General features: G+C 44.5%; 1 protein-coding gene across 1 annotated transcript in view; it reads right to left on the bottom strand.

Moving 5' to 3' along the window:
• Nucleotides 1–24,874, bottom strand: part of DOCK5 (dedicator of cytokinesis 5) — a 132,253-nt gene that overhangs the window by 32,765 nt on the left and 74,614 nt on the right. The window contains exons 20-35 of the mRNA XM_084615232.1: nucleotides 24,594–24,683; nucleotides 23,330–23,430; nucleotides 21,824–21,958; nucleotides 19,737–19,848; nucleotides 18,063–18,133; nucleotides 16,688–16,794; nucleotides 14,697–14,833; nucleotides 13,988–14,083; nucleotides 12,634–12,732; nucleotides 8,618–8,712; nucleotides 7,596–7,674; nucleotides 6,409–6,509; nucleotides 4,962–5,020; nucleotides 3,064–3,218; nucleotides 1,272–1,357; nucleotides 681–837 (exon numbers count right to left, since the gene is read on the bottom strand). Of these exons, the coding sequence (XP_084471358.1) occupies nucleotides 681–837; nucleotides 1,272–1,357; nucleotides 3,064–3,218; nucleotides 4,962–5,020; nucleotides 6,409–6,509; nucleotides 7,596–7,674; nucleotides 8,618–8,712; nucleotides 12,634–12,732; nucleotides 13,988–14,083; nucleotides 14,697–14,833; nucleotides 16,688–16,794; nucleotides 18,063–18,133; nucleotides 19,737–19,848; nucleotides 21,824–21,958; nucleotides 23,330–23,430; nucleotides 24,594–24,683 (1,680 nt within the window). The remainder of the gene's footprint in view (nucleotides 1–680; nucleotides 838–1,271; nucleotides 1,358–3,063; nucleotides 3,219–4,961; nucleotides 5,021–6,408; nucleotides 6,510–7,595; nucleotides 7,675–8,617; nucleotides 8,713–12,633; nucleotides 12,733–13,987; nucleotides 14,084–14,696; nucleotides 14,834–16,687; nucleotides 16,795–18,062; nucleotides 18,134–19,736; nucleotides 19,849–21,823; nucleotides 21,959–23,329; nucleotides 23,431–24,593; nucleotides 24,684–24,874) is intronic.

The following is a 24,874-nucleotide window of genomic DNA, read 5'->3' as shown; positions in this document are numbered from 1 at the left end:
CACCTGTGCTGAAGCCCACAGTAAAACATTACCATCAACGGGAGCAGAGTTAGGCTAAGACTGGGCCTTTTTGAAAATCGAGTCATAGACTAAGGCCATGTCTACCCTATAGCACTTACGTGAACAAAACTTTGGTCGCTCAGGGGCATGAAAAAAACAACCCCCCTCTCCCCCCCCGACTGACGTAAGTTTTGCCAGCATACGCGCTCACGTGCACGACGTGATGCTTTCCCGCCGACATAGTTACCGCTGCTCGTTGGGCTGCTTTTATTATGTTGTTGGCAGAACTCTCTCCCGTCGGCGTAAGACGGCTACAAGAGAATTTTTACAGCGGCACAGGTGTGTCGATTCAGCTGTGTCGCTGTAAGCCTGTAAGTGTAGACATGGCCTCAGGGACCACTGTGATCATCTAGTCTGACCTCCTGGATTTGCAGGCTGTAGAATTTCTCCCAGAGGCTTGATTAAAACATGTCTTTTAGAAAGATATTTAATCTTGTCTTAAGGATTCCTACCTTTCATGTTCTCCTGTTTTTTCCTGGAGATTCAGGAATGAATCATTTTTCAGGGTGAATCTCAGGTGCAAGCTAAGCCTGGCACCCGCACTCTGGAAATACCAAGTCTGTCCAATGATTATGTTAAAAGCAAGTCAGTAAATTAGCACCAGAGGCCTCCCCTCCTACCAGCACATTGACAGTGCAGCTCATACGGTTCTCCTTGCTTTCATCGTGCATGATGGTCCTGTAGTCCAAGAGATTTTCAAGCAGGCTGCTGACCAGCAAAGCAAACACTTCTCCAGAACTCGACAGGTATTTGTGCTTCCGGCAGTGCTCCAAAAGGCTGCAGGCATATCGCCCGAGGAAAGAACAGAGAAATACAGAAGAAAAGAGAGATTCCATTCAAGTTCTGGACGGTGCTTCTGCTGTTAACAGAACTTTATGATCATCATTCCTAAGTCACTGGGCCAAAAGGCTCCAACGGAAACACATGGATGTTCATGAAAGAGGCTTTTCGCTACTCTGCTTTGCTCATCAGGAAGCTAGAAGCTGTACAGCACCTAACACACGGGCTCCCTGATCTCATTTGGAGCCTGTAGGTGCTGCTGTAATGCAAAACAACAACAAAGGTATAATTTTAAGCCAATCAGTCCATCTTGGCAGCAGCCAATTCATATTGAGATCACTGCAGGTTGCGCCTTCTCTATGTTACTCAATCATCTGAAGTAGCGAATTAGGATTTTTTAGTGTTCTTCCGAGTGTGTTTCAGACACTTACAGTTTCTCCAGCAAGGCCTTGTATTGCTCGTCCCCTCGGCCCCCTTCCACTTCCTGGTCCAGTTTGGTTATCAACTCGTTTTCAAGCTAAAAAAGACACACACAAAAATCCAAAACCAGAACAAAACCTGAGCACTTGGAATGAAGCCCAGATGTGTTTGCAGGAGGAATTTCTGAATTGCCCCATGATGGGGCACTGATCTAATTGGCCAAACTGGAGGGTGATTTTACCCAAGGAAAAGACAGAGAAGACAGGGAAGGAGCCAGACAATGTGAACAGCTCCCCTGCTCAAACCAGAAGTCACAGGAAATTGATCATCTGGGATATATCTCCCTGATCCTAATGGATGATTCCCTATTCTCTCCTGAGAAAGGGCAAAGCCCCCATCAAGGCCCCTGCTAATATGGTAGAGGGGGAAATTTCTTGCCAGCCACAGATTTGATGATCAGGTTGATTTTGTGTACGTGTGAGCAGGAGTGACCCTGATCAAGCATATAATCCCAATCATACCCCAGGCTACCACTGGTGTTCTTGGAACCAGCATCCCAGTAGTAAGCAATTCAAGCCCCAAGATACCAGGGTGTGTCTATAACCAGTATTAAACATTCATGCCCCGACATCCCATAGCATTCAAGCAATTCCCATACGCTCCAGCAATCCAAGCACATCTTGGGTCAGACAATGCCAAAGGCGGTTGACCCAGAGGAAAATAAGATCCCCTCTGAGTATTTAAACCGAGATCCAAGCAGGGAAGGGTTGGTGCACGTACAGCGCAAAGGGACACAGGCATCACATTGTGACAACACTCTTGTGTGTCTGAAAGGCAGAACGCCAAGGATGGATGATTTCAAATGTCTTCAGGGAGAAGAACAACCATAGTGTCACTGGAGTGTCCCCTACCTACTGGCTGTGATGCTAATGACTGGCATCCCCCGAGGAACGTGGGAAGAAAAGTTCTGAGTGGCAGTTGCTAGAGTTGAAGGGATAACTGGGCACCAAGCAAAGAACCTCTCTTTCTTCCTTCCCTACCAGCGTTTTCAGGCTAGCAATACAGCGAGAAGTCCAGTGGAAGTAGCCCAGAGTTGTGTGTCGGAGACCTGCGTTCGAGTCTCAGTTCTGCCCCAGATGTTGGGTAAACTCAAGCCAGTCACTTCCCCTCTCTGTACCACAGCCACAATAAAGTGGGGGAAATTGTGAGGGCTAAAGTTTTTCGAAGGGGTTATTAAGGATGTTAACTGCTCCATAAATCAGAACAACTTAATATGTGCAGCCAAGAAGTTACCCTCAGAGAATTATTGCTATGTAGGTTGCAAGACCCCGGGGACAAGGACCACCATTTGGTTCTGTTGTTTGTACAGCACCTAGTTCAGTGCGGCTCTGGTCTAGCACTACGGCTGCTAGGTGCTATGGTAATACAAATAAACAACACTATATAGATAAACAGTAAATACTAGTTTATAATGCACCTTTTGATCCAAGGATCTCAAATCCCTTTGCAATTGTGCGATGGGTATTCACCTATTTTTACAGATGGGGAAACTGAGGCACAGAGAAGTGAAGTGACTTGCCCGAGGCTACACAGCAACACAGTCAGTAACAGAACACAAGAATCCAGACTTGCAGTCTCCTGCTACATTTACCACATAAAACGGCCTTACAATAGACTTCCCACAGTGCTTTGTGCTGGGTGTGCACTTTTTTTTTTTTAAAGGAAACTCCTTTGTTTGTTTTTTTCCTACTTGCCCAACACACGGCATGAAACATCAGTGCCGACGATTCCACGGTCCCTCACCATATGAAAGTTTCTGTTCCCACTGAAGTTGAACTCGCACTGCATCATGTCAAAGAAGATGGGAATGGCAGCTTTCCGCAGCTCGGACTCAGGTGTCAAGGTCACCTCCAGGATTGGACCCACCATCGATGGGATGAACTTGATCTTATGGGGGCCTGTGACAGAGAGAAGATTAGACCCAGCCTCTGCTCAGTGGAACGCAGCTGCTTGAAGGCAGGTGGCTGTATCTGGGAGCACATTAGTCATTTCAAGGTAACGAGAAGACAGTGCACACATTCCGTGCCAGTGAAGTTCTCAAAGCGGGTGACACCCGTTAATGGTGCAGTTTTATGCCCCAATGCCATTTGTGCTCCTAAATCACTGAGTCTCTCTTCAGAGTAACAGCCGTGTTAGTCTGTATTCGCAAAAAGAAAAGGAGGACTTGTGGCACCTTAGAGACTAACCAATTTATTTGAGCATGAGCTTTCGTGAGCTACAGCTCACTTCATCGGATGCATACCGTGGAAACTGCAGAAGACATTATATACACAGAGACCATGAAACAATACCTCCTCCCACCCCACTGTCCTGCTGGTAATAGCTTATCTAAAGTGATCATCAAGTTGGGCCATTTCCAGCACAAATCCAGGTTTTCTCACCCTCCACCCCGTCCCACACAAACTCACTCTCCTGCTGGTAATAGCCCATCCAAAGTGACCACTCTCTTCACAATGTGTATGATAATCAAGGTGGGCCATTTCCTGCGAGAGAACCTGGATTTGTGCAGGAAATGGCCCACCTTGATTATCATGCACATTGTGTAGAGAGTTGTCACTTTGGATGGGCTATTACCAGCAGGAGAGTGAGTTTGGGGGGGGGGGGGGGAGCGGAGGATGAGAAAACCTGGATTTGTGCTGGAAATGGCCCAACCTGATGATCACTTTAGATAAGCTATTACCAGCAGGACAGTGGGGTGGGAGGAGGTATTGTTTCATATTCTCTGTGTATATATAATCCGATGAAGTGAGCTGTAGCTCACGAAAGCCTATGCTCAAATAAATTGGTTAGTCTCTAAGGTGCCACAAGTCCTCCTTTTCTTTTTGAGTCTCTCTTGAAAATCCCACTCTCAAGTTTTATATGGTGTGACGGTTTGGGAATCCGTTTGTGGGAATTAACGCTACCGACTGGATTGTATGATCGTGTCTGTGCACCAGCCTCTGGTGTTAAGGGAAAGGGTACCGGCACCTGGGTGTCTGCCCCTGAGCTGGACAGTCCTTCAGGACCACTGACAGTTGAATAATCTTGCCCTAGCAGCACAATGGGCGCTACCAGCCAAAAGTGAACGAATTGCTAACTGCTTTTAACTGTGGCTGGAGGAGGGGGAAGCTCAGAAGAGTGGAGAAGTTAAAAAGCAACAACAGAAGGACTGGGAGAGACAAAGTGATTCAAATGTTAAAACGTGAGACTCTCTCCATCAAGAGAAAGAAGATCAGAAGAAGGCAAGGCTGTGCAGGAGGAAGAGGAGTTGAGGAAGAAGGCTCCTGCACTCCCTATAAGACACTGACCAAAAACTAAAGGGCTCTCAGAGGGGTAAGGAAACTGAAGCAGGGATTTGCATGCAGGTTTTGTTGTTTTTCCATAGATCTGTATCTCTCTTGTGCCGTGTCTGTGAGTAAAGCGTGACTGGTTTAGAAATTCCTTGGCAAAGTCTCTGTGTTACTTGCTTTCACTGTCACATAGTCCCAGAACGGGACAGCTAATCCAGAGGGTCCACAGCTTCGGTGGAGCTCTAGCAGCATGCAAGAGTTACCAGGCACAAAGCGGATAGACTGCAGAGCCCCATCTCACAGAAGAACTGAAATCCAGTTTTGGAGGTAGAACATACATACTATTGTGAACTGTACAGATAGGGAACTCACCCAGGTTATACCACATATCCCTTATTTTGAAGCCAATCTCTTTCCTCATGTCCCCATATCTAGAAAGGGAAAAAATATTAAACGAGAGAAGAAGGTAAAAGAAAAAATGCATGTATTGAAATTTGCCTTGTTAAACTGCCAGGGAAATGTAACAGCCCAGCTGCACAATCTACTAGCCTGCCCTTTTAAAAAATGTAGCCCTGAATATTGGGCATCTAGGGTAAAGAGTTCAAAAACTGAAGGCCAAGCTCCTCCCTACCACCAATCTGCCAAGAGGTGAGTGGACACCAGACATCTTCAGGGGGGGCAAACACCAGGGAGGGAGAAGAGATATTTAAGATGAAGGATTATGTTGGCCCAAGAACATATCGTGATAAGACGACCATGAGTAAGTTTAGGCTGGAAATTAGAAGAAGGTTTCTAACCATCAGAGGAGTGAGGTTCTGCAAAAGCTGACCAATGGCAGGAGTAGGGCCAAGAAACCGAACTAGTTTTAAGAAGGCACTTGATAATTTTATGAATGGGATTGCAGTGGATTCCCCTTATTTGCAACCTCTCGGTTCCCAGCAAACAGTTGCTATTCTCTGGAGCTTGCCAGTAAGTGGAAGGCAGGTTTGTGGGGCTGCAGCCAGGGGAGGAAGTCCTGGGACGTGCCTCCTCGCTGCTGCCCTGCCCACAGCCTCCCCACCTCAGCCCACAGTGCTGGGACTCCAGCAGGGGCTTGCGGATGCCGTGGCACCTTCCCTTTTTTCAAGATTTTGAAGCCCACATCATGATTTTGGGGGGCCTGACTCAGGATTTTTGTACACTTGGGATTGGCAATACTGAGACGACAGGAAATGGAGCTGTGAGAAGAAGACATCTTAATGCTGGAGGGATGAGCTGGTTATTGCTCACTTGTCCTGCATTACGGCTGGGGAAGCCAGTAATTCCTTACTTTGAGGACTTCGGCTGAGGAAAACCTTCTATCTCGGACCTTAAAGAAGCAACAACTTCTGTTTGAGAATTAACCAAACCACTCACGTGTTTAAACTCAACCCAAACATCCACTCACGTGTTTAAACTCAACCCAAACATGCAGAGCCCATTGTCTGGACCGACCACGAACTGTCCTGTCACAGAGAGCCCACATGCACAGTATGTCTACACTGCAACCAACGGCTTCAGCACAGGATGTACAAGCCCACCCAGAGCCCTGTGTACTTACTCGGGTGGCTAGTCTGCACGGAAACCCATGTTGCCACAGCTTCACTGCTCCGGTACCCAAGCTAACCAGATTAAAAGCTGCCCAGGTACATCTACAGGAGCTAGAGTCACGCACTGTGATTGCAGTCCGGACATATCCGGGGATTGTACCAGCTGTGCCCCACGAGATGAGCACAATATAAAGACTGGGTTTAATTTTCTAAGAGTAAGACGACCTGACCACATTTAAATGTGAACTTACTTCTTGATAATTTTGTTGCGTTTGGCCTGTGAGAAGTTCTCCAGCTGGAGGGATTCATGAGTGAGAAAAGCTACTGCCAAGTGGAAGTAATTGTTCCAGAGCTGTGGGGGTGGAGGGGAGGAGAGGGGGAAAAACTGATTAAAGAAAGGAAAACCACAAAGGAACAGAAACACACAGCACAAGAGAGCTACTTCATCACCAGTGCTGCAGATTCTCTGTCAGGTGTAAATGAGGAAACACAATTACAATGAATGGGAAAAAATCAATTCCCACAGGAGGTCAACAGGTGTAAAAGCTAATTAAGAGCTATACAATCTGCACCATCAAACTTTGTTCCTTTTGGTCTGATCTATTTAAAATGCTCACCCAGAAGACTATTTATGAATCAAGATACACTAAATCCCTCCTTAAAGCTCTCCTTTGCCCTGATGCCCATGAAAAACATAAGAGGTAGGTTGCTGGTGTGCTGAGACCATGGCCTATCTGCTGACCAATACAGTCTCTTTGATTCCTTGAGCTCTTCCATCTGTCTATTTCCACCTGTTGTCTCTTATCATATACTTGGATTGTAAGCTCTTTGGAGCAGAGACCATCTTTTTGTTCTGTGTTTGTGGGGTGCTAGTCTATGACTTGGGCTCCAGAGTCTCTCTGTGAGGATAGGGGAGTATTATCTCCATATCACAGACGGGGAACGGAGGTAGCAGAAAGTTTAAGTGACTTGCCCAAGGTCACACAGGGAGTCTGAGGCAGAACTAGGAATTGAACAGAACTCCTGTGTCCCAGTCCAGGGCATTAACCACAAGACCATACCTCCTCAAAAGAGGGGTTTGCCATCAAATCTCTCCAAAAGTGCCAGTAAACTATAGTCAACCTAACACAAAAGTAAGGGGTGGAAAGAGATACTTTTACACTCCCGCTTTAGCGCATCAATGCTATATGGCATGCAGAATGAGCGTAGAACATGCTCCACAGATCATTGGCTGAGCACAAGCCCATGTGACAAGTAGCATCTCGGGTTAGAAATTTCCAAGTCATGCTACTTTTCCAGCAAGAGGACAGAACAATAACACCCTCATCACTATCAATAACACAACTGGCGCCAGTGGGAGTTGAGGGCACCCATCACCTCTCTGGACTTGCTCAGTTCCAAAGCGGTCAGGAGAATCCAGAACGGAATTTATCCTCACCTGGAGTTCGAAGCTTGCTTGATCCAGAAAGAATCGGTTGAGCACCGAGGTAAATTGGTTCACCGCTCGGAGGAAAACCCTGGAAAAGTAAACACAGATAAGGAGGCATCCATAGAAGTAGAAACAGCACATGCCTGAATGTACGGCTCCTTTTCGCAAGCTCGGATGAGGCACGAACCAGTGACCTCAAAGGTTCAGCTCTAGTACTGTAATCCTTCTCTTTCCCCAAAATTCTCTGTCCTCAGTGGGAGGTGAAGGTTATTTCTCTGTTTCGCAATAGAAGTATCCCTGATTTAGGGAAGTTACAAATGAAAAGATCTATTAGGTCATCCAGGCCCCATACCAATGCAGTGTGGTTCCACAGAGGATATTTGCTCGTGTTTTGTCTCTCTTCGGCACTTCCATGACCCTTGTGATTGTGGTTTCTAAATTACTCACAGTCTTTAATGTATTCACCCTCACAACACCCCTGTAAGGTAGGTAAGTGCTATTAACCCCATTGTACAGATGGTGAACTGAAGAACAGAGAGGCTAAGTGACTTGCCTAAGATCACACAGGAAGTCTGTGGCACAGGAGGGAAATGAACTGGGTTTCCCAGGTACTGGGCTAGCGTCCTGCATGCATGATCATCCTCTTTTGTCCAGTTTAGTTTTAAGTTTCCCAAGTGACGATGCATCTCCCCCCCAGATTTGAAATAAAGAGGCTTCTCAGATTGAAGCAGGCATCTCTGGCAGGGAAATACAATCACTGGGGGGGAAGTTTTCAGTTTTGCAAACACTCCTTTTGACAGAGGAAGAAAGAGTTTGCAGGTTCACAAGTCATCCAAAAAAAAAAAAAAAAAGTCCAGCCAATAGGACTTTAGTCAAAGCTAACTTAAACCAATATGAACTTTTAAAGGAAGTACATCTCAATTTACTTGCAGTGGCTCTAGTGCAAAACCTCCCCAGTCCCAGAGCCAACAAGTTCTGAAGAAGTCACTTGAGCCTTATACCAGTAGCAGCCTCTGGTAGAGGCTGTTTACCTGCTCTGCATCATGTTCATCACCATCCAGTCGTTCGCATAGACATTCTTTCCGATCAGATCCTTAAACATGATGAAGGTTTCCATCAGGAAGTCCTGTACAAAAACATGCCACATGCAAGGTCCAAGAACATTAGTCTGTAATCAGATGGAAACACGGGGTGGGGAGAAGAGTGGGGGATGCAAACATGCGTGACTGCAGATTCCATTGATCACAGATCAATATGCTGGCCTTTTGAAATGCATCTTTTATTGTGGCATATATCATGGTAACTAAATTATGTCTGAAATCTCATCCATCAAATTACAGGAGGAAAAAAAAATCCCCTCCACAAATCTATTCAATTAATGCAATTAAATCTGTTCTTATTGTTTGAAGTCAATCTCTAGATGCGTAGAGAGCACTAAAAAGCAAAACAGGTGTTCAAAGTCTTTCGACCTAATACTTCCCTTCAGAATGTATGAATGATGACATTACATCGGGCTGCTGCATTATTTGTTATATACATAGATATAGAAGGGGTTGTCATTTCCCAGTCATTTAGGCTTTCACTAGATGAGGTGTGAAGTTAGCAAATGTCTAGTGTAGACAAGACATGCAGTTTTTACCAAGAGCTAAACCGGTCAAGTTAAAGCCATCACACCTTAAGTCCTAGTCTAAATGAGGCTTTTCTGCCAAGTTGCAGGATGAAGAGTGGGATTTGTGCAAGCAATACTCACAAAATCTAACTTTAGACCAAGAAAGAACCTCCGTCTCCAGAGGTTCAAATGTTCATAAGTTCTCTTCTGCTCTAAGAGGTAACATTCGCATTCAAGCACCAGACACACACACAACCGAGAAGTCACCACTTTCCGAAGGTCACCAGCAAAGAAATGTGCTGCTGAGTTGAATAGCGTGCACTAAAGAATTGGAAAGTGACACTGATGCAGAGAGAGAAATGGACACTGCTACTACTGTAGCAGAAATCCTCTAAGCATTATTAAATCAGAGCTTGATGGAAAGATTCAGGCTTGACAAGGGGCACCATGAAGACTAGAATTAACCCCTAACCATGTTAACCTGAAGAAGCAACATTGCAATGTCTGGGCTGAAAATGCCACAAGGGGATGCTTATTTTTTAAAAAAATTGTAAATAAATCATGATGCCATTGGAATTATTTTAAAAATAATTTAATGGATACATTTCTATACGTTTTAGGGATGGTAACAGTTCGATTCCAAACCTACACTTTGGACCAGTGTCTCCTGAAGTTGTATTCTTGTACCAACTTTGTTTTTATACAATTCACCTTCCTGGTTTGTCTCACATGCACAGGCTGTGCATGTACTGAAAATGTAAGAGGAACATTTAAATGCATGATTCAGAAAGCACTGAACCATGGAATGAATGAGAAGCACAAATGATAGCTTCAAAGATTGAAGCTTATACCCCATTTTCGGAAAAGTCATTAAGTACGTGCCTAACTTTAACAATTGACCTCACTGTGCTTAAGCATGCTTCCTGAATAGTGAAGTTGTCCTGAAGCAAAGCTCTTCAACAGAAATTTTGTCCCAATTCCTAGCACTCCTGCTCTTCAACAACATTTCTAGCCGACTCTGACCCTATTCACTGACCACTGATTCATTTGAAAAAGGCTACTACTCATTTGATGAGCCCTAGCAAAACCCTCAAGGTGTTTAGGTTTTACAATGCATACTCTTCCAGAAATCTCTCAGGTGAGTTACTAACTCAAAAGAGTTCTATTTGAACTCTTGAGGGGGATTTGATTCCATCCTTCAACTACCTGAAGGCGGGTTCCAAAGAGGATGGAGCTCGGCTGTTCTCAGTGGTGGCAGACGACAGAACAAGGAGCAATGGTCTCAAGTTGCAGTGCAGGAGGTCTAGGTTGGATATTAGGAAAAACTTTTTCACTAGGAGGGTGGTGAAGCACTGGAATGGGTTACCTAGGGAGGTGGTGGAATCTCCACCCTTTGAGGTTTTTAAGGCCTGGCTTGACAAAGCCCTGGCTGGGATGATTTAGCTGGGGTTGGTCCTGCTTTGAGCAGGGGGTTGGACGAGATGGCCTCCTGAGGTCTCTTCCAACCCTAATCTTCTATGAGTATTCAGATGAGTGGCTTTTTCAGTCTAGGCAATGACGTTGCAGAAATCTCTATGTCCTGCAGGTGGCCATGTTGCTTAACAGATCACAGGCACTTATAACCAGCCAGGGAAACAAAGGCAGCATGCTGCCATTCAGAGTGGTTTACAGACATTTTACAATAAATTCTGAAATACCTAATGCAAAGTCTACCCACACCTGTGTTCCACTTCACTATGTTGTTCTGCACAGCTACAGGCAGAGACAAGCAACCAGGAGCTGTGACTACCAGTTAGACCAGTGTCACACCACAGAAGCTTGTGCAATACTTGCTCTGGTTCTGATCTTCATGGGGGGTGGGAGGTGAAACTTAGCCTTTACTTGGAGTTTCAGGTTCTAAGGGGATCAAAGAGCAAAAGTGTTGTTTCACCTGGTTTTGCACTGAAACTACATGAAGATCATGAATTGTACAGGTTTAACACAGAGGATGGATATGCAATGCTGGCTAAGGATGCTTGACACCCATCCTCGAGGACACTCCAGCCTGAGCCTGAACGTCTACACAGAAGTTTACAGCGCCGCTGCTCTAACTCCACGAGCCTGAGTCAGCTGACCTGGGCCAGCCAGGGCCGTGCCCCCTACCTTATTCCACTAGAGGTGTACCCTCCGGGGCTTCAAATCATGGATCCCTCTGTGCTAGGTGCTATACAAACGCATCACAAACAGCAATCCCTGCCCCCAAAAGTTTGCAACAACCACAGAGCTTTTCAGAAACCTCATCTGGCTTTGAAACAGAACCCTGATCAACCAAAATTTCCCTGCTTTCAGGTTTTGCAGCCAAGATGCCCTGTGGCTCTATTAACAAACACACAGGCATATTTTTGGAAATTAATAGAGATACTGCTCCAAGCTCGTCATCTTTTTCATCAGCCCAGACAAAAAAAAAGGGGAATCCAAGCTCTTAACGGAGCTCTTAAAGGATAGAATGAAAAAAAGAGAGTGAAGAACACATGGATAGAGACAGAAGAGAAAGGAAGGGAAAACGAACTCCTCTGTTTGTCCTCTCATCCTCATTCAGTCTATCTTCTTCTTTCCAGCTCTTCACTTACACAGGTTTAGAGAGTCATTAAAGTCCTGTTTCAGAGTAACAGCCGTGTTAGTCTCTATTTGTAAAAAGAAAAGGAGTACTTGTGGCACCTTAGAGACTAACCAATTTATTTGAGCATAAGCTTTTGCGAGCTACAGCTCACTTCATCGGATGCATACTGTGGAAAGTACAGAAGAAGTTCTTATACACACAAACCATGAAAAAATGGGTCATTATCACTACAAAAGGTTTTCTCTCCCCCCACCCTACTCTCCTGCTGGTAATAGCTTATCTAAAGTGATCACTCTCCTTATGATATCTCCCAAATCAGGGTGGGAGAAAACCTGGATTTGTGCTGGAAATGGCCCACCTTGATTATCATACACATTGTAAGGAGAGTGATCACTTTAGATAAGCTATTACCAGCAGGAGAGTGGGGTGGGGGGAGAGAAAACCTTTTGTAGTGATAATGACCCATTTTTTCATGGTTTGTGTGTATAAAAACGTCTTCTGTACTTTCCACAGTATGCATCCGATGAAGTGAGCTGTAGCTCAGGAAAGCTCATGCTCAAATAAATTGGTTAGTCTCTAAGGTGCCACAAGTACTCATTAAAGTTCTGTTTTCACTCCACGTGGCAAACTAGTCCGATGCTTTGCTGAGTCAGCAAACAGCCAGCAGCGCTGTATCCAGCTGGGGTGAAGTGAATGTTCCACAAACACTTGCAATATGAGGTATTCATACTCCTCAGTGATGGGTGCAAGAGCCTGAACTTAATATAAGAGCTGGATAGGATAAAATTAGAGAGGGACACTACATGGACTGGGCTGTAGCCCGGGCCAAGATGACTTACGATAATGTCCTGTCTGGTTTTGAAAGTGCTGATGTAGTGGTTGTAGTGGAAATCATCCATCTGTCTCAGGATGGCTGTCATGCAGGCTACAAAACTACCCTGGAATGGAAAAGACAAGAAAAGCACTTGGTCAATTATCTTTCTACACGAAGGCCCCAATTCAGCACAGTTCTGAAGCATGTACCTAATTTTAGTCACAGGAATAGTCTTCACAAGGATCATACCTTTGCTTTAAATCAGGCACCCGATTAAGTACTTTGCTAACGTGGGGTCTAGAAAGGCACTAAGGTCACTGAATGTGATTGTCCCCCCCGATCAGTAACATCCGCAGCGTTTCATGGACAGCAGTGGGGTGATACCAACATATTAATCTGGACATCACCTCTCATAGGGTTTAAGTTTTAAGTCTGAGGCAAGGAGGTGGGACAGACTTTATCCCTTCAAGGACTGGAATTTGCAAAAACCCCACTTTTTACGGCGAGAGATTAAGATGAAATCGCTTTGTTTCCTACAAAGGCAAGTAGCAGGTTTTTTTTTCTTTTTTAAATTGGCCTGTCACCCTCTGAGCTACTGAGACTCACAATTTGGCAAATATTTTTAAAAAATGCTCTGACCCAGGCAGGAATGTTTTCCCTTCCTATCGGATCACTAGTGCAAGGACTGCTGAGACTACAAGGGGTTACGTTTGCAAAGCAGAACGCTCCTACATCCATTTTAAACCGGACCCTCCAAGTCTTCGTTATGAACACATCTGATGGAAACCATTCGCCAATGTCAAAGCCTCTTCTTATAAAGTGAATTTAGTGCTGGATTGACAGCCCTGGAGTTCTCTATCCATCCACAGACCAAGTATAGGGCAGGCCAGAATGGTGCCAACCTCCTCTTGTTTTCCTATCAACCTGCTTCACCCCAGACTTGGAGAGGACACCTACAGGGTCGAGGGTACATCAGCATCTGGTTCCATTCAACATCGGAAGCAAATTAATTAGTGTTTCTACAATGTGGCTGTCTGACTATTAGGAACTGGACTGAGACTCAAACACACTGCACATACAAGCTACCAAAGAGTCACCAGACAGTAACAACTTGCAGCCACTACCGCCCCAGACATGATTAAAAATGGTGCCTTAGCAGAGTACCTCTCTCTACAGCCATCCAGACCAGATTTTAATAGGGCTGGGGCAGGCCTCCCATAGACCTCAGCAGGGCGCAGGAAACAGGACAGAGATTTTATAACGCACTGGCACAATTTGCAGTCCATAGCAGGACAGACTGTGATGGAAAGCTCCCATCTGCTGAAGCGTCAGAGCAAGGGGTAGAAAGCATAGAACAGAAGCAAGCAAAAGGCTCTCACAATATGCAGAGACTGTCTGCTCATTCCAATCACCGTCCGGTTTATTCTCCTCAGCAGGCGCTCCATGATCAGCTGGATGTGAACTGCAGTGGGCCCCTGAAGAGATTAAAGAAGCACGGGCTGTTTTAGATTAATCTCAGCATGGTCCATTCTACAGAGAGATTTGTTGTCGGGAAGGGCCAGGCTGACTGTGGCTATTTATTGTCAGAAGACATGAGAAAAGGAGACTCTTTGCCCATCAGAAATTCATTTAAATAGAAAGTAGTTTCAGACTCCGAGAAGGGGGCGGGGGAATACATCTCTGCACCAGTCCAGGGCCCAGCAAAGGGATTCACAGGAGGCTAATCTTCCCTATGCTGGAGCTGGATCGGCCCCCAGGGCAGCTCTAACTTGAGCCCCTTTTTTCTATATCCCCTACATGCGTTGCATCAGCAGGGGAGCACCTCTCTGGGGATGACCTGACCATGCCTTCCCCTGTTCTGTCCTAGAATGTCTTAGGTTCATTTTTGATACGTCGGATTTATCTTACTTCGACTCAAACGTCTCATGCCAATACCCAATGTGGAAAAACTTCTGTGAACATCTGGTCTCATTAACTCTATAAAGACTGGTTCTGAGAGGTGCACTTAAGAAGGTTTTGTTCCTCCTCTGACCTATACCAGTGTAACCCTACCAGTGAGGATGACATTAGACTACAGCCCATACTCACCACATCCTTCCGGTCAAGCACTTCTAGAACGTTACTGAGGAGCTGAGAGCAGGCCTCATGATCAGGCTTGTTTGAATTGTCATCCAGTTGGCCACTTAGCTGATCTATTAGCAGAGGCAGGAGAGCATCTCTGCATTCTGAGAAATGAAGAAACAGAACAATGTATCACAATGGCCTAAGAATAGTCTTCAGAGCCAAGTATAAGTGACCACAAAAAGAAAACTTTGTGCTCCTCACTCTGACTCAGTCACCAAAATTAAAATCATGTCACAGTGGTTCTAATAGGTAGATGACAGCACAGATTGCCTCTCTTCTAATTAGACAGATTGCACGAGAGAGATTTCTCTCAATATATGTATTAGATGGTCCCATGGCTAGGACACTAACACAGGACTTGGGAGATCCCAGGTTTGATTTCCGGCCTTGCTTGACTCCCTGCATGACCTTAAGTAAGGGTCTATGGGTAAAATTTTCAGAAGTGACACAGGCTTTTTGAAGACTAAATCCCATTTTCAAAATAGATTTAGGGCCAGATTTTTCAGTTATTTAATAATAATATCTAGCTCTTATATAGCCAACTAAAGATGCAAACAGGAGCTTAGTGGGATTTTGCGAAAGCACCGAAGCAGGTTAGATGCCTGAATATCTTTGAAAATCTGGCCTTACGTCACTTTTGAAAATGGGATTTAGTAGGCGCTTTTGAAAATTTTACCTGTCTCTCTCTGCCCCAGTTCCCCATCTATAAAATGGGGATAATAGCACTTCTCTACCTCACACGGATGTTGCAAGGATCAGCACATTAAAGATTGTGAGGCGCTCCCCTCTACTCTGAGTTATGGGGGCCAGATAAGTACCTAAAATATATCTGATGTCCATAACAAATGGTAGTTGTACACAGCACAGGCACCAGCTAATCTGGAAACTATGCAGCCTGGATAAAACCTGGCATGAACAGAACCCAGTATCATTAATTACAGATGCACAGACTCCTTTGAGATAGAGGAAAACCTCTACTGGCTGCAGTCATACTCGGGATTATAACCTCTACACATCATGGTAACACCAAGTACACACCTAGGGCTTTTCAAGCTCTCAAAGGGCTTTGCAAAGAAGAGTAAAGATTATTATCCTCATTTTACAGATTTGGAAATGAAGCAGAGAGCGGTTAAGGGCACAATTTTCAAATTTGGGCGTCTAAAATTAGGCACCTAAATCCACATTTACATCCTTAATAAGTGGCTCAATTTTTATTGCTGCCTGTTACTTAATGGCTGCCTCTCCAGCAATGTGTGTTCATATTTTTGCCATTCTAGAAACCCTAGTATCTGCATCTGTGTTTTAACATCCTGGAGAAACATAGTACTGCTTCTACGTATAGGAGCAAAGAGCTATGGTGCATGGTCCTTAGTGATGATCTTAGGGATTGGCTCAATGTGCCCAACATAAGGGATCCATTATCTCACCATCTCCTAACTACTGCTCTTTGCTAGGGAATACGCTTAGGGAATAGAGAAACCAAAAAACGTACCAATAAACCCAAAAGAAATCATCCTTATCCCGAGACAGACATCAAAACTAAAATTGACCAGGGGGTGTTACTGTAATTTTTATTAATTTTCGGTATTGCGGTCATGACTAAGAGCGTCCACCATGGACCAGCATCCCAGTGTGTCAGGTGTAATACAAACAGAACATAAAATTGGTCCCTGCCCCCAAAAGAATTTACAATCTAAGTATAAGACAAGAGACATCAGATTGTGTCTTTGTAATCCCCCATCTATGAGACTGCATTGGTCAGCATATAGGTAGTGGCCTCAGCACACCAACAACCTCGCTGTTGCCAAGTTTTTTTGTAGGCATCACAGCAAAGGAGAATTTTAAGGAGGGATTTGAAGGAGAAATTTAAAAGAGAGACATGAACTTTACAGACAAGTATTTGTTTGAGAAGGTGCATTTCCTGCAGTTTCTGGAGATCTCAATAGGCTACTCACCGGATTGTTTGAACAGATCACTGTCCACTACCTTGGTCATGCAGTTGAGTTTCTGCCGAACTAACTGGTTGTCAGGGATACTTTGGATAAATTTGCTGAAGAGGATGCTAGAATGCAAAGCACAAGGTAGACAGATGGTTAGTATTTTCACCCAGAGAATGCTGTTGGCATGGTTCTACATATTACTACATTGCCCTGCCCCTGCTCAAGCAGTTGTGCCATTGTGTTGAGAACAGTCTCAAGGTAAACCGATATGAAGTCTCATGTTATATGGATTCAGGAAGCTCACTAAAGAACTTAAAATAAACTGAACAGTGACCAGAATCAGCAGATTTATACCTCTCAGATAATTAATCTAACATTACAACAAGTTATCATGAAAATTCATCAGCCCAGGCACAGAACATATTTGTCCTTCCCTATCACTTTTAGAAAATATATATCTAACTTTCCTGCCAGAAATAAAAATAAAATGAAAGTCTCTCTAAGCAAATAGGATTTTGCAAGGGTGCAAGATAACATATGAGGTGCAGCGGTGGCTGAGTAGCTAAGGTGCTTGACTACAAAATCCTGAAGGTCGTGGGTTTGAATCTCATGCTGAAAAGCCACTTCCAGTTCACCCAGATGCAAAATGGGTACTTGACCTGTCAGGTTAGGGCAGTCAAAGATGGTCAGACACGATGCTGGCCACATCGCCCCCTTGTGTGCCATTGGCAATGAAGCTGATGTGTCTTAATCATGTCAGCCCAATGAGCCCTTGTTGTGGGAGACTTAGCCATTTTGATCACCGCAAGCATAATCTCCCAAATATATCCCCCACTTCAAGGGAGATCACTCATTTCACTCCCAGAGTGAATTACATTCCACATACATTTGGTGTCCTCTCACTATTATTTGCAAATTATTTACATCCGAAATAAGGCTCCTGAACGCAGGCAGGGAAAGCTATTTACACCAAGGAAAAGAAATCCACTGCACTTTAAGTTTCGTGCATGAATAAATTGTTTGTATCCCTCCTGTCTGGCCTTTGTCACCCTTTGGGCCTTGGCAACTTGAGACCTAATGATCCAGGGTCTGTGGAATCATAGTCACTGGGTTTCATCCATATGGCTTTGTAGCCCTTGAATTTTCAGTTTGGAGAAAGCCTCAGAACTCAGAGGAAAATTCAGCTGAAACACGCTAATTCCTTTGGGCTGCAGCTCTAAAACCATTATGTGGCTTCCTCTAAATCCTTCCAAGGAACCGCTCACATTAAATCACGCAGCTTGTGCAACGCAATTTAATTATTAAAATTAGCACAGTTTCCAACTCCCCCCCTCCCCACAAAGATGCATATTTAGTAGGTTTAGACAACAAATATGCTTAACACAATCACCTGAGCTCAACCGGATCAAATACCAGTTTGACGTCATTTATGATGCTTGGTAAGTATTTTAAAGCTGCGCCCTGGAGAAGAAAAAACATACATGGGTTAGATTAATCCATTCGTTGTAAAAGAGAACAAGCCTGAGGACTTGCTGCTCGACATCATTGGAAGAGGCTCACATCACCAGTGGTAGTATCTGGTCTGGGCAAAAGCAAAGATGCAGACAACCCTAACCCTAACCCCTAACGCTAACCCTGTGCCGGTTCGTGATCTAATTCAAGCCTCTGCATCTGCACCTCTGCAGATCAGAGCTGAAAGGATGCTACATGAAAGACTTTTAGCCAGTGCCTAATTTTTGACTTTCTGGTTGTGAACACACTGCTGTCCGAGGGACTGGGCTTCTTGAAAAAATCAAAATGCATTGGACAGGCAAGCAGAGAGATGAGAAATATGTTTTACACTTTTTTTTGTTTTGTTTGTTTGTTAAAAATAAAGCCCTCCTCCTCACAGCATTGGCCTAGCCACAAGCTGAAAAAAAGTTGAATAGAAAAAGACAATGGTGTCTGACTTTCGCTCTTGTTTAAAGCTCTTTGGACTGAACTGTAGCCAGCCCTTATATGGTCAGAAAGTCAAGGGGAGCTTGGACTCCACCCTACCTTCCATCGTACACAGCCCCCATAAGAATCACAGACCCTGTGCTCAACTGCAGCTCATTTGTCCCCACTCTTAAGAACAACTTGTTGAGACTGGTGTAAGGAGGAGCATGTGCTAGCCAAACATGTGTGTGTGGGAGGGGGTGTTTAAGGTATGCCGTACCCCTTAAAAGAGGAGCAGCAAATGACTCCCCTCTGGCAGGGAGTCCCAGGAAACATGGTCTCTGAGGCAGAATACACCCAAGTGCTCCCTTTGCATTGCTCCTTAGAGGCACAGTTTGGTAGGTCCATGAACAATGCCAATAACAAGCTATCTAGGCACCTACGGGTCATCACAGCAGCATCTGAGTGCCGGTGTGTGACAGGTACTGAAGGTCTCCCCAGGGTTTGCTGTAGAGGCATTCTCCCCATCTGCTTTTGGTGGTGGGAACAAAAAATTCCATGCTGCAGGAAGAACGGCCCCTCACCACACAGGCATTGGAGAGGGTGGTTTTTAAATCGATCAAACATTCAAATGCGAAGCCTCTCTTATCTAGAATCAATCCTTCTGGTGGAAAGTGACTAATGCATTTTGGCCAGAAGCATTTTAAAGAAGAAAGCAGCAAGTAAGCCTTATTGCATGGCTTCTCTGTTCCTCACTCACTCAGAGGGCTCCAAGTAAAGTTCACACAAGACAAACAAGAAAGCAGAACAAGTTAAGACACAGACAAAAGCTTGTTGGTCTTTCATTACTTTCCTTATCTACATTTGTTACGTTTATTTCCATATCATTTGCTGTCTGAATCATTCATAATCCCAGGTGTCACTGGCCAAACTGTTGTCCTCCCTACGACATTGTTACAGGCTGACTTGGTGTCAGCCTCGACCCCAGAAGTGGCTGCATTTCAATGCCAAGATTTTAGCATTTGTCACAGTTGTGCAAAGCTTAAAGAGCTCAGATTAATACTTGCTACATTTTGGGGGCTTTAATACTGACTACCTGTCCTCAGAATAGATGTGTACCACCATTCAAAACAGGCTTTAGACCAACCTTAATCTTGACAGCCTCCTCTAGCGGTCGGTCCATGAGGACATTGAAGGAGAAAAACAACTTGCGGATTGCATTGTTAAACTCATCCCCATCTTCGTCTTTCCCATAAAACCTGAAAAAGAGCAGGAACATCAGTCACATTGGCTATACACACCAATCTAGGCCAGAGCGAGGAATACTGCCACAACGGCTTAAATACATTTTATCCTCCAGAGCAACCTCTTAAAGTGCTCTTTTGCTATGAAAAGTGACAGTAAAAGTGGCTGTGTGGGGTTCTCGATTTACTGTATCAGTGATTTCCAGATTAAATCTGTTAAATTTAATAGCAAAAAGATTTGGGGGGGGGGCATTTTCCGAACCACAAACTCGGCCTGGAATCTGAGAGTCAAGCAGGGTCCTTTCTGGCTTCAACGATGACCAAATTTGATGTTTAAGCATAGTTTACAAATTCTGTTGATTATGTCCGAGCCAGAAGAGAATCCAGCTCATTCTACGTTGGCTTTGAACGACTAAGAGGAGAAAACAGTCCTGAATGGTTGCTGAGAATCGTGTGAAGAATGGTTTCGGGTGATGAGACACACATCGCAATCTGGCATATACTAGGACAGTGATGGGGAATTTCCTGCATATCCTTATTTATTAAGTTTAAGTATCTTTGGAGTCCATTGTATTAAATGCAAAGTTTATGTATTATTGTAGGCTAGGATTATATATAATCTCTCTACGGGGGGAGATGTGGTGTGAGGCTGGGAGGACTATATTGAAAAGGTGCCAGACAAAAGTGGACTTTTGGGACAATAAGTGCTAAGTGGATTTTGTGAGGTATACCAAGGGAGAGCTTACTGCACATTCCTCACCTCTGGTTCTGCAAAAACTCTGCCTTCTGAAACTACATCCTGAGGAGAGGTGATTGTCTGATGATTACCTGTTCCCAGAGACTGCTGAACTGCCCAGCCTGGGTTCCAGATCTGAGACAGTTATGAACTTATAATGACAGGGAAAACGCAGTTGTGGGTTTTTGAAGGATTGACACCTACAAGAGTCCGAGGTTGGAGTTTGCAGAGACCAAAGTTGAGCCATTTTGTATTGTGCAGGTTCTTTAATTGTTTTTAATAAGTTTTCTCATTATTGTTTCTAGCTTAAGAATAAATGCGCTTGCGTAGAAAGAGCTGTGTGGTAAGATGTAACTGTGGGCCATTACTCTGTTCATAGTAAGCAAAGCGCAGATGCTGGCCTGTTTAGGCAGTCTGGCTTGCTAGGAATATCACAGTGTAGGCAGGGAACTGTGCAGCCTGAAAAAAAATCCAGTCGGGAGAGACACACACACAGGGGTCTTTGCCCAAAAGAGGTGACAGCTGGCAGCCAGAAACTCTTAGCCCTTGGTGGACCATGGAGGGAGAATACAGGTGCAGTTGTCCTGAACTGTAACAAATACCATTAATTATTATTAGTGTTATCTTAGTGGCTACGAGCTCTAGTCCTGCACGAGGACCCCATTCTGTGAGGCGACGTACAAAGTGATCTCAAGTAGCTGACAATGCATTTTAATGTCTACTGCAAAGAGCTCAATGGGAGCAGAATCAGGCATCCTCCATAATGTGCAAACATTTCCATTGAACGGATTAATATAGAAGGGGATTTTTCCTCTCACCACTAAAGATTGATTTAAAAAAACCTGAAGGGGAACTCTAAACAATCTGGATCTTCACAGAACCTAGCAGAAATACCCCCAAAAGTCCCTTAAAATGAGGAAGCTTCTTAAACAAGGAAGGCATTTAAAAAACAACCACCGAGTTTAGACTCCTTATCTGCATTGCAGTATGCAGCTTATGTAAGATGTGAATGATTAGAAAGAATTTCACCCCAAGGAACGTGTTCTAAGTTGTTTTCCCTTGTTCTGATCAATATCTCCACCCACCCACACAGATCTCTCTACAGTCCTGGATGAAAGGCAGCTATAGATGTGTTTTCTTAATAACTCGGGGCATCCTCCGCTGGAGGAAATCGAAAGCAGGCTCCCTTGGCTAGAGCGATGCCAGTTTGTACCCTCTGCCGATATTTTGCACAGTCTCGAGGGTCTGCCTCACCTCAGGTACAGCACCCGTGACTGGACGATGAATCGGAACAGATACTTCAAGGCTTTCAGGGCAGCGAACAGCAATTCTGTCTTGCTGGAGTCATCTGCATTTCGTATGTAATAGTTCAGTACTCTGGTGAGTTTCCTTAGGAAAGGAAAAGAAGAGGAGAATAAACGCAGGTGTAGTTACAGGAGAAGCTAAACCAGACTCCCGTATCCCACAAAGGGACTGTGGTCTAGTGGTTAGAGAGCTAGGGACCGGGAGTAAGAGCCTCTGGATTCTAGTCACAGCTCTGCCACGGAGTCACTCTGGGACCTTGGGCAACCCCCATGGGAGCAGATTTTCAAAAGTGCTCAGCACCCAGCAGCTCCCAGAATCTGGCCCCAAATGTGGGTGCTAAGTCCTTTTGAAAACTCTAACTTTGTGGCCTGTTTTTTCAAAGGGTTGAGTCTGGGCAGCTTTAATTAAGAATTTGGGAAGCCCATTAATTCTGAGAATCTCAGAACCTGAACACCAGATTCTTAGCTGCTGTGGACATCAGTTTACCTACATGTACAAAGGGGTAATGGCCCCTTTAATAGAAGAGCGGGGTTCCTGAGACTTAGTTTATAAAGGGCTTTGGACAGAAGGTGTATAAGTGCATCTTCACTATTTAGTCTCTGGTCGCTGTCTAGGTAGAAGTTCAAGATCTCATAGCACTGGGGAGGATAATGTTCAAGCAAACACCTTTTTCTCCTCATTAACCAAGCTCTGAGCAACCCAGGATATATCTGAGGGATTGCTGAGTGCGCAGCAGCCCCTGCCTTCGCCTACCCCACGCGCTGCACTGCCAGGATCTAGCTCGTTGTTTGTCAAACCCTTTGGCGCACAGAGCGTATGGCGAGCACTGAATAATTCTCTAGTCCGCTTGGCATCATGGGGATGTCACACTGTAGAGCCAAGCTGGAAAACAAGGCAAGGTAACAAAGCAGCTGAGACGCAGCCCATCCATAAATCAGACCAAAAAAAAGGGGTTTATTTTTAGCGAAGAACAGTGAGGATGAAGAATCCTCCGCAAGCTGGGGCGGGGAGGGGAGGGGGAGAATAACCCTCTGCTGACAGCGATTGTACAGCAAGTGCAGAGAAGGAGAAAGCAACAGTTCAAAGGGCTTCGAGAGTTCCAGGCAATGTCAAGTCCCTTGGCAGCTGGTGAGGCAAAAGAGGCGCTAGCTTTTATAATTCCAGGAGACAGGGTTACAGTTCAACAGGACACTGGGACCAGTCGCTTGATTGGCTGTTTACAAAGGTAGTGCCAATGTTTTCCTTCGATTAAAATGAATTAGTTCAATCATAAATTATTTCTGCAGTAAATAATTATAATTTTCTTCTATTCTCAAGATGATCTCAGGGTGGGAACACATGAGTGTACATACCCTCTGTCTTTCACCCACACACCTTAATCTCCTACACCCCATCTAATCTATGCAGTAGCTAGAGATCACTGTGATAGCTAGGTTTGTGGTTACTGATACTTACACATAAGCCAGGGTGGTGCTGAAGTGCTTGTAAATATAAGTTTCAAGTACAGGGTTAAAATGCTGGAACTTGATGTCTCCGATCAGAGAAATAATAAATACCTGCCAAAAACACAAAAGGAAACAGAAGTACTGAACCGCATGACCTTCAACTAACTGTCCTGCAATTTATTCTAATCGTGTCCCATTTTGTTTTGCTGGTTGCTTGTGCTTGATCTGCTCAGCTTTAATGTTATAGATGGTGTTGCGTATCTGCTGATAATGGCCATATGGCCTTGGAGGGCGATCATGTCCCATCACAGAAGTTAGACAATGTCAGGCCTACTCAATGGACAGATGGGGAACTGTAACGGTAAAGCCAGCTGCTGTATGAAGTAGCCCTGGTGATTTGGTAAGTGACACTTTGGTAAGTGACAGACTCCGTATGGTAATATTTCCGTATCAGGGGGTTAGAGAGGCACAATGCTGCTAGAAGCACTGGTTTTCAGATGAGGCTCAAAAGTAAGGTTCTGAACATCTGGAGTCATTAAATATCCCCTTGCACTTTACATCGATAGTGCTCCTAATCCTGCTTCTTTGCTAAAACTGTGGCTTGAGTAATTGCACCCTGCCTCCCTAAATTCCCCCTGCAGTTTCAGCTGGATACAGTGATCTTCAGTTTCTTTTCTAACCTGTCGCATTCTGTTGCTGAGCTTTATTAAACAATTGCTTCCTTGTTCCACAGGTAAAGCAGTCTCTCTACATAGACTGCAATCTCTTAGTAAAGTCTGCTAAACATTTTACTGGGATCTTCGTACAAAATGCTCTCTTGTTGAGAGGCACTATTGCCCAATGGATAGGAACTGGACTGGGACTCAGGAGATGTTGGGTCTCTTTCCAACTCTGCCACTGACCTGCCATGAGACCTTGTGTAATTCACTTCCTCTCCATATGTCCAGTCTATTGGAGGATACTAATACTTTCTTTCTGTGTAAATTGCTTTGAGATCCACAGATGAAAAGTGTTATATGTAAGTAGCTAGGCATTATGTACATGTCAATCCCTATTCTCATTATATTCATGGAAATGGCCATGGTACATCTCATATCCTTGCCTTACATTAGCACCCAATGACTCCTGACTAGTATAAACAGCATTTAAATATAATTTCATATTTCTCATAGAGCGAGACAACAATCAACTGTCCAGTGGAAGCAATAGGAACCAGAATGAGAAGACAGGCTGAAATAAAGGTGCTTTGGGATATGCAGATGATAACCACTCACCAGTGCATCGAACACAAGGAAGTCATATGTTTCATTGTCTGACATCTCCATCATTATGTTGAAAAGTGCATCAAGTGTGTCTTGTAAAAACTAGAGAGAGAAGATAATGGGGAAGCAGAAACAGAGGTTATTTCTGTTTCGATGCTGCTCAGGAATCCTCTCTTCTGGTCCCTTTCCCCCCACGAGCTTAAGGAAAACAGAAAGGGCTTGATCCTGCCCAGCAGAGGTGTGAAAGCTGTATGTGTACAAATAGGTAAAAAGGGATTAGCAGGACAGGGAAT

This window comes from Lepidochelys olivacea (genome assembly GCF_965140295.1).
Source record: "Lepidochelys olivacea isolate rLepOli2 genome assembly, chromosome: 26".
Classification (NCBI taxonomy): domain Eukaryota; kingdom Metazoa; phylum Chordata; order Testudines; family Cheloniidae; genus Lepidochelys; species Lepidochelys olivacea.
This window is presented reverse-complemented; position numbering and strand designations above follow the sequence as displayed.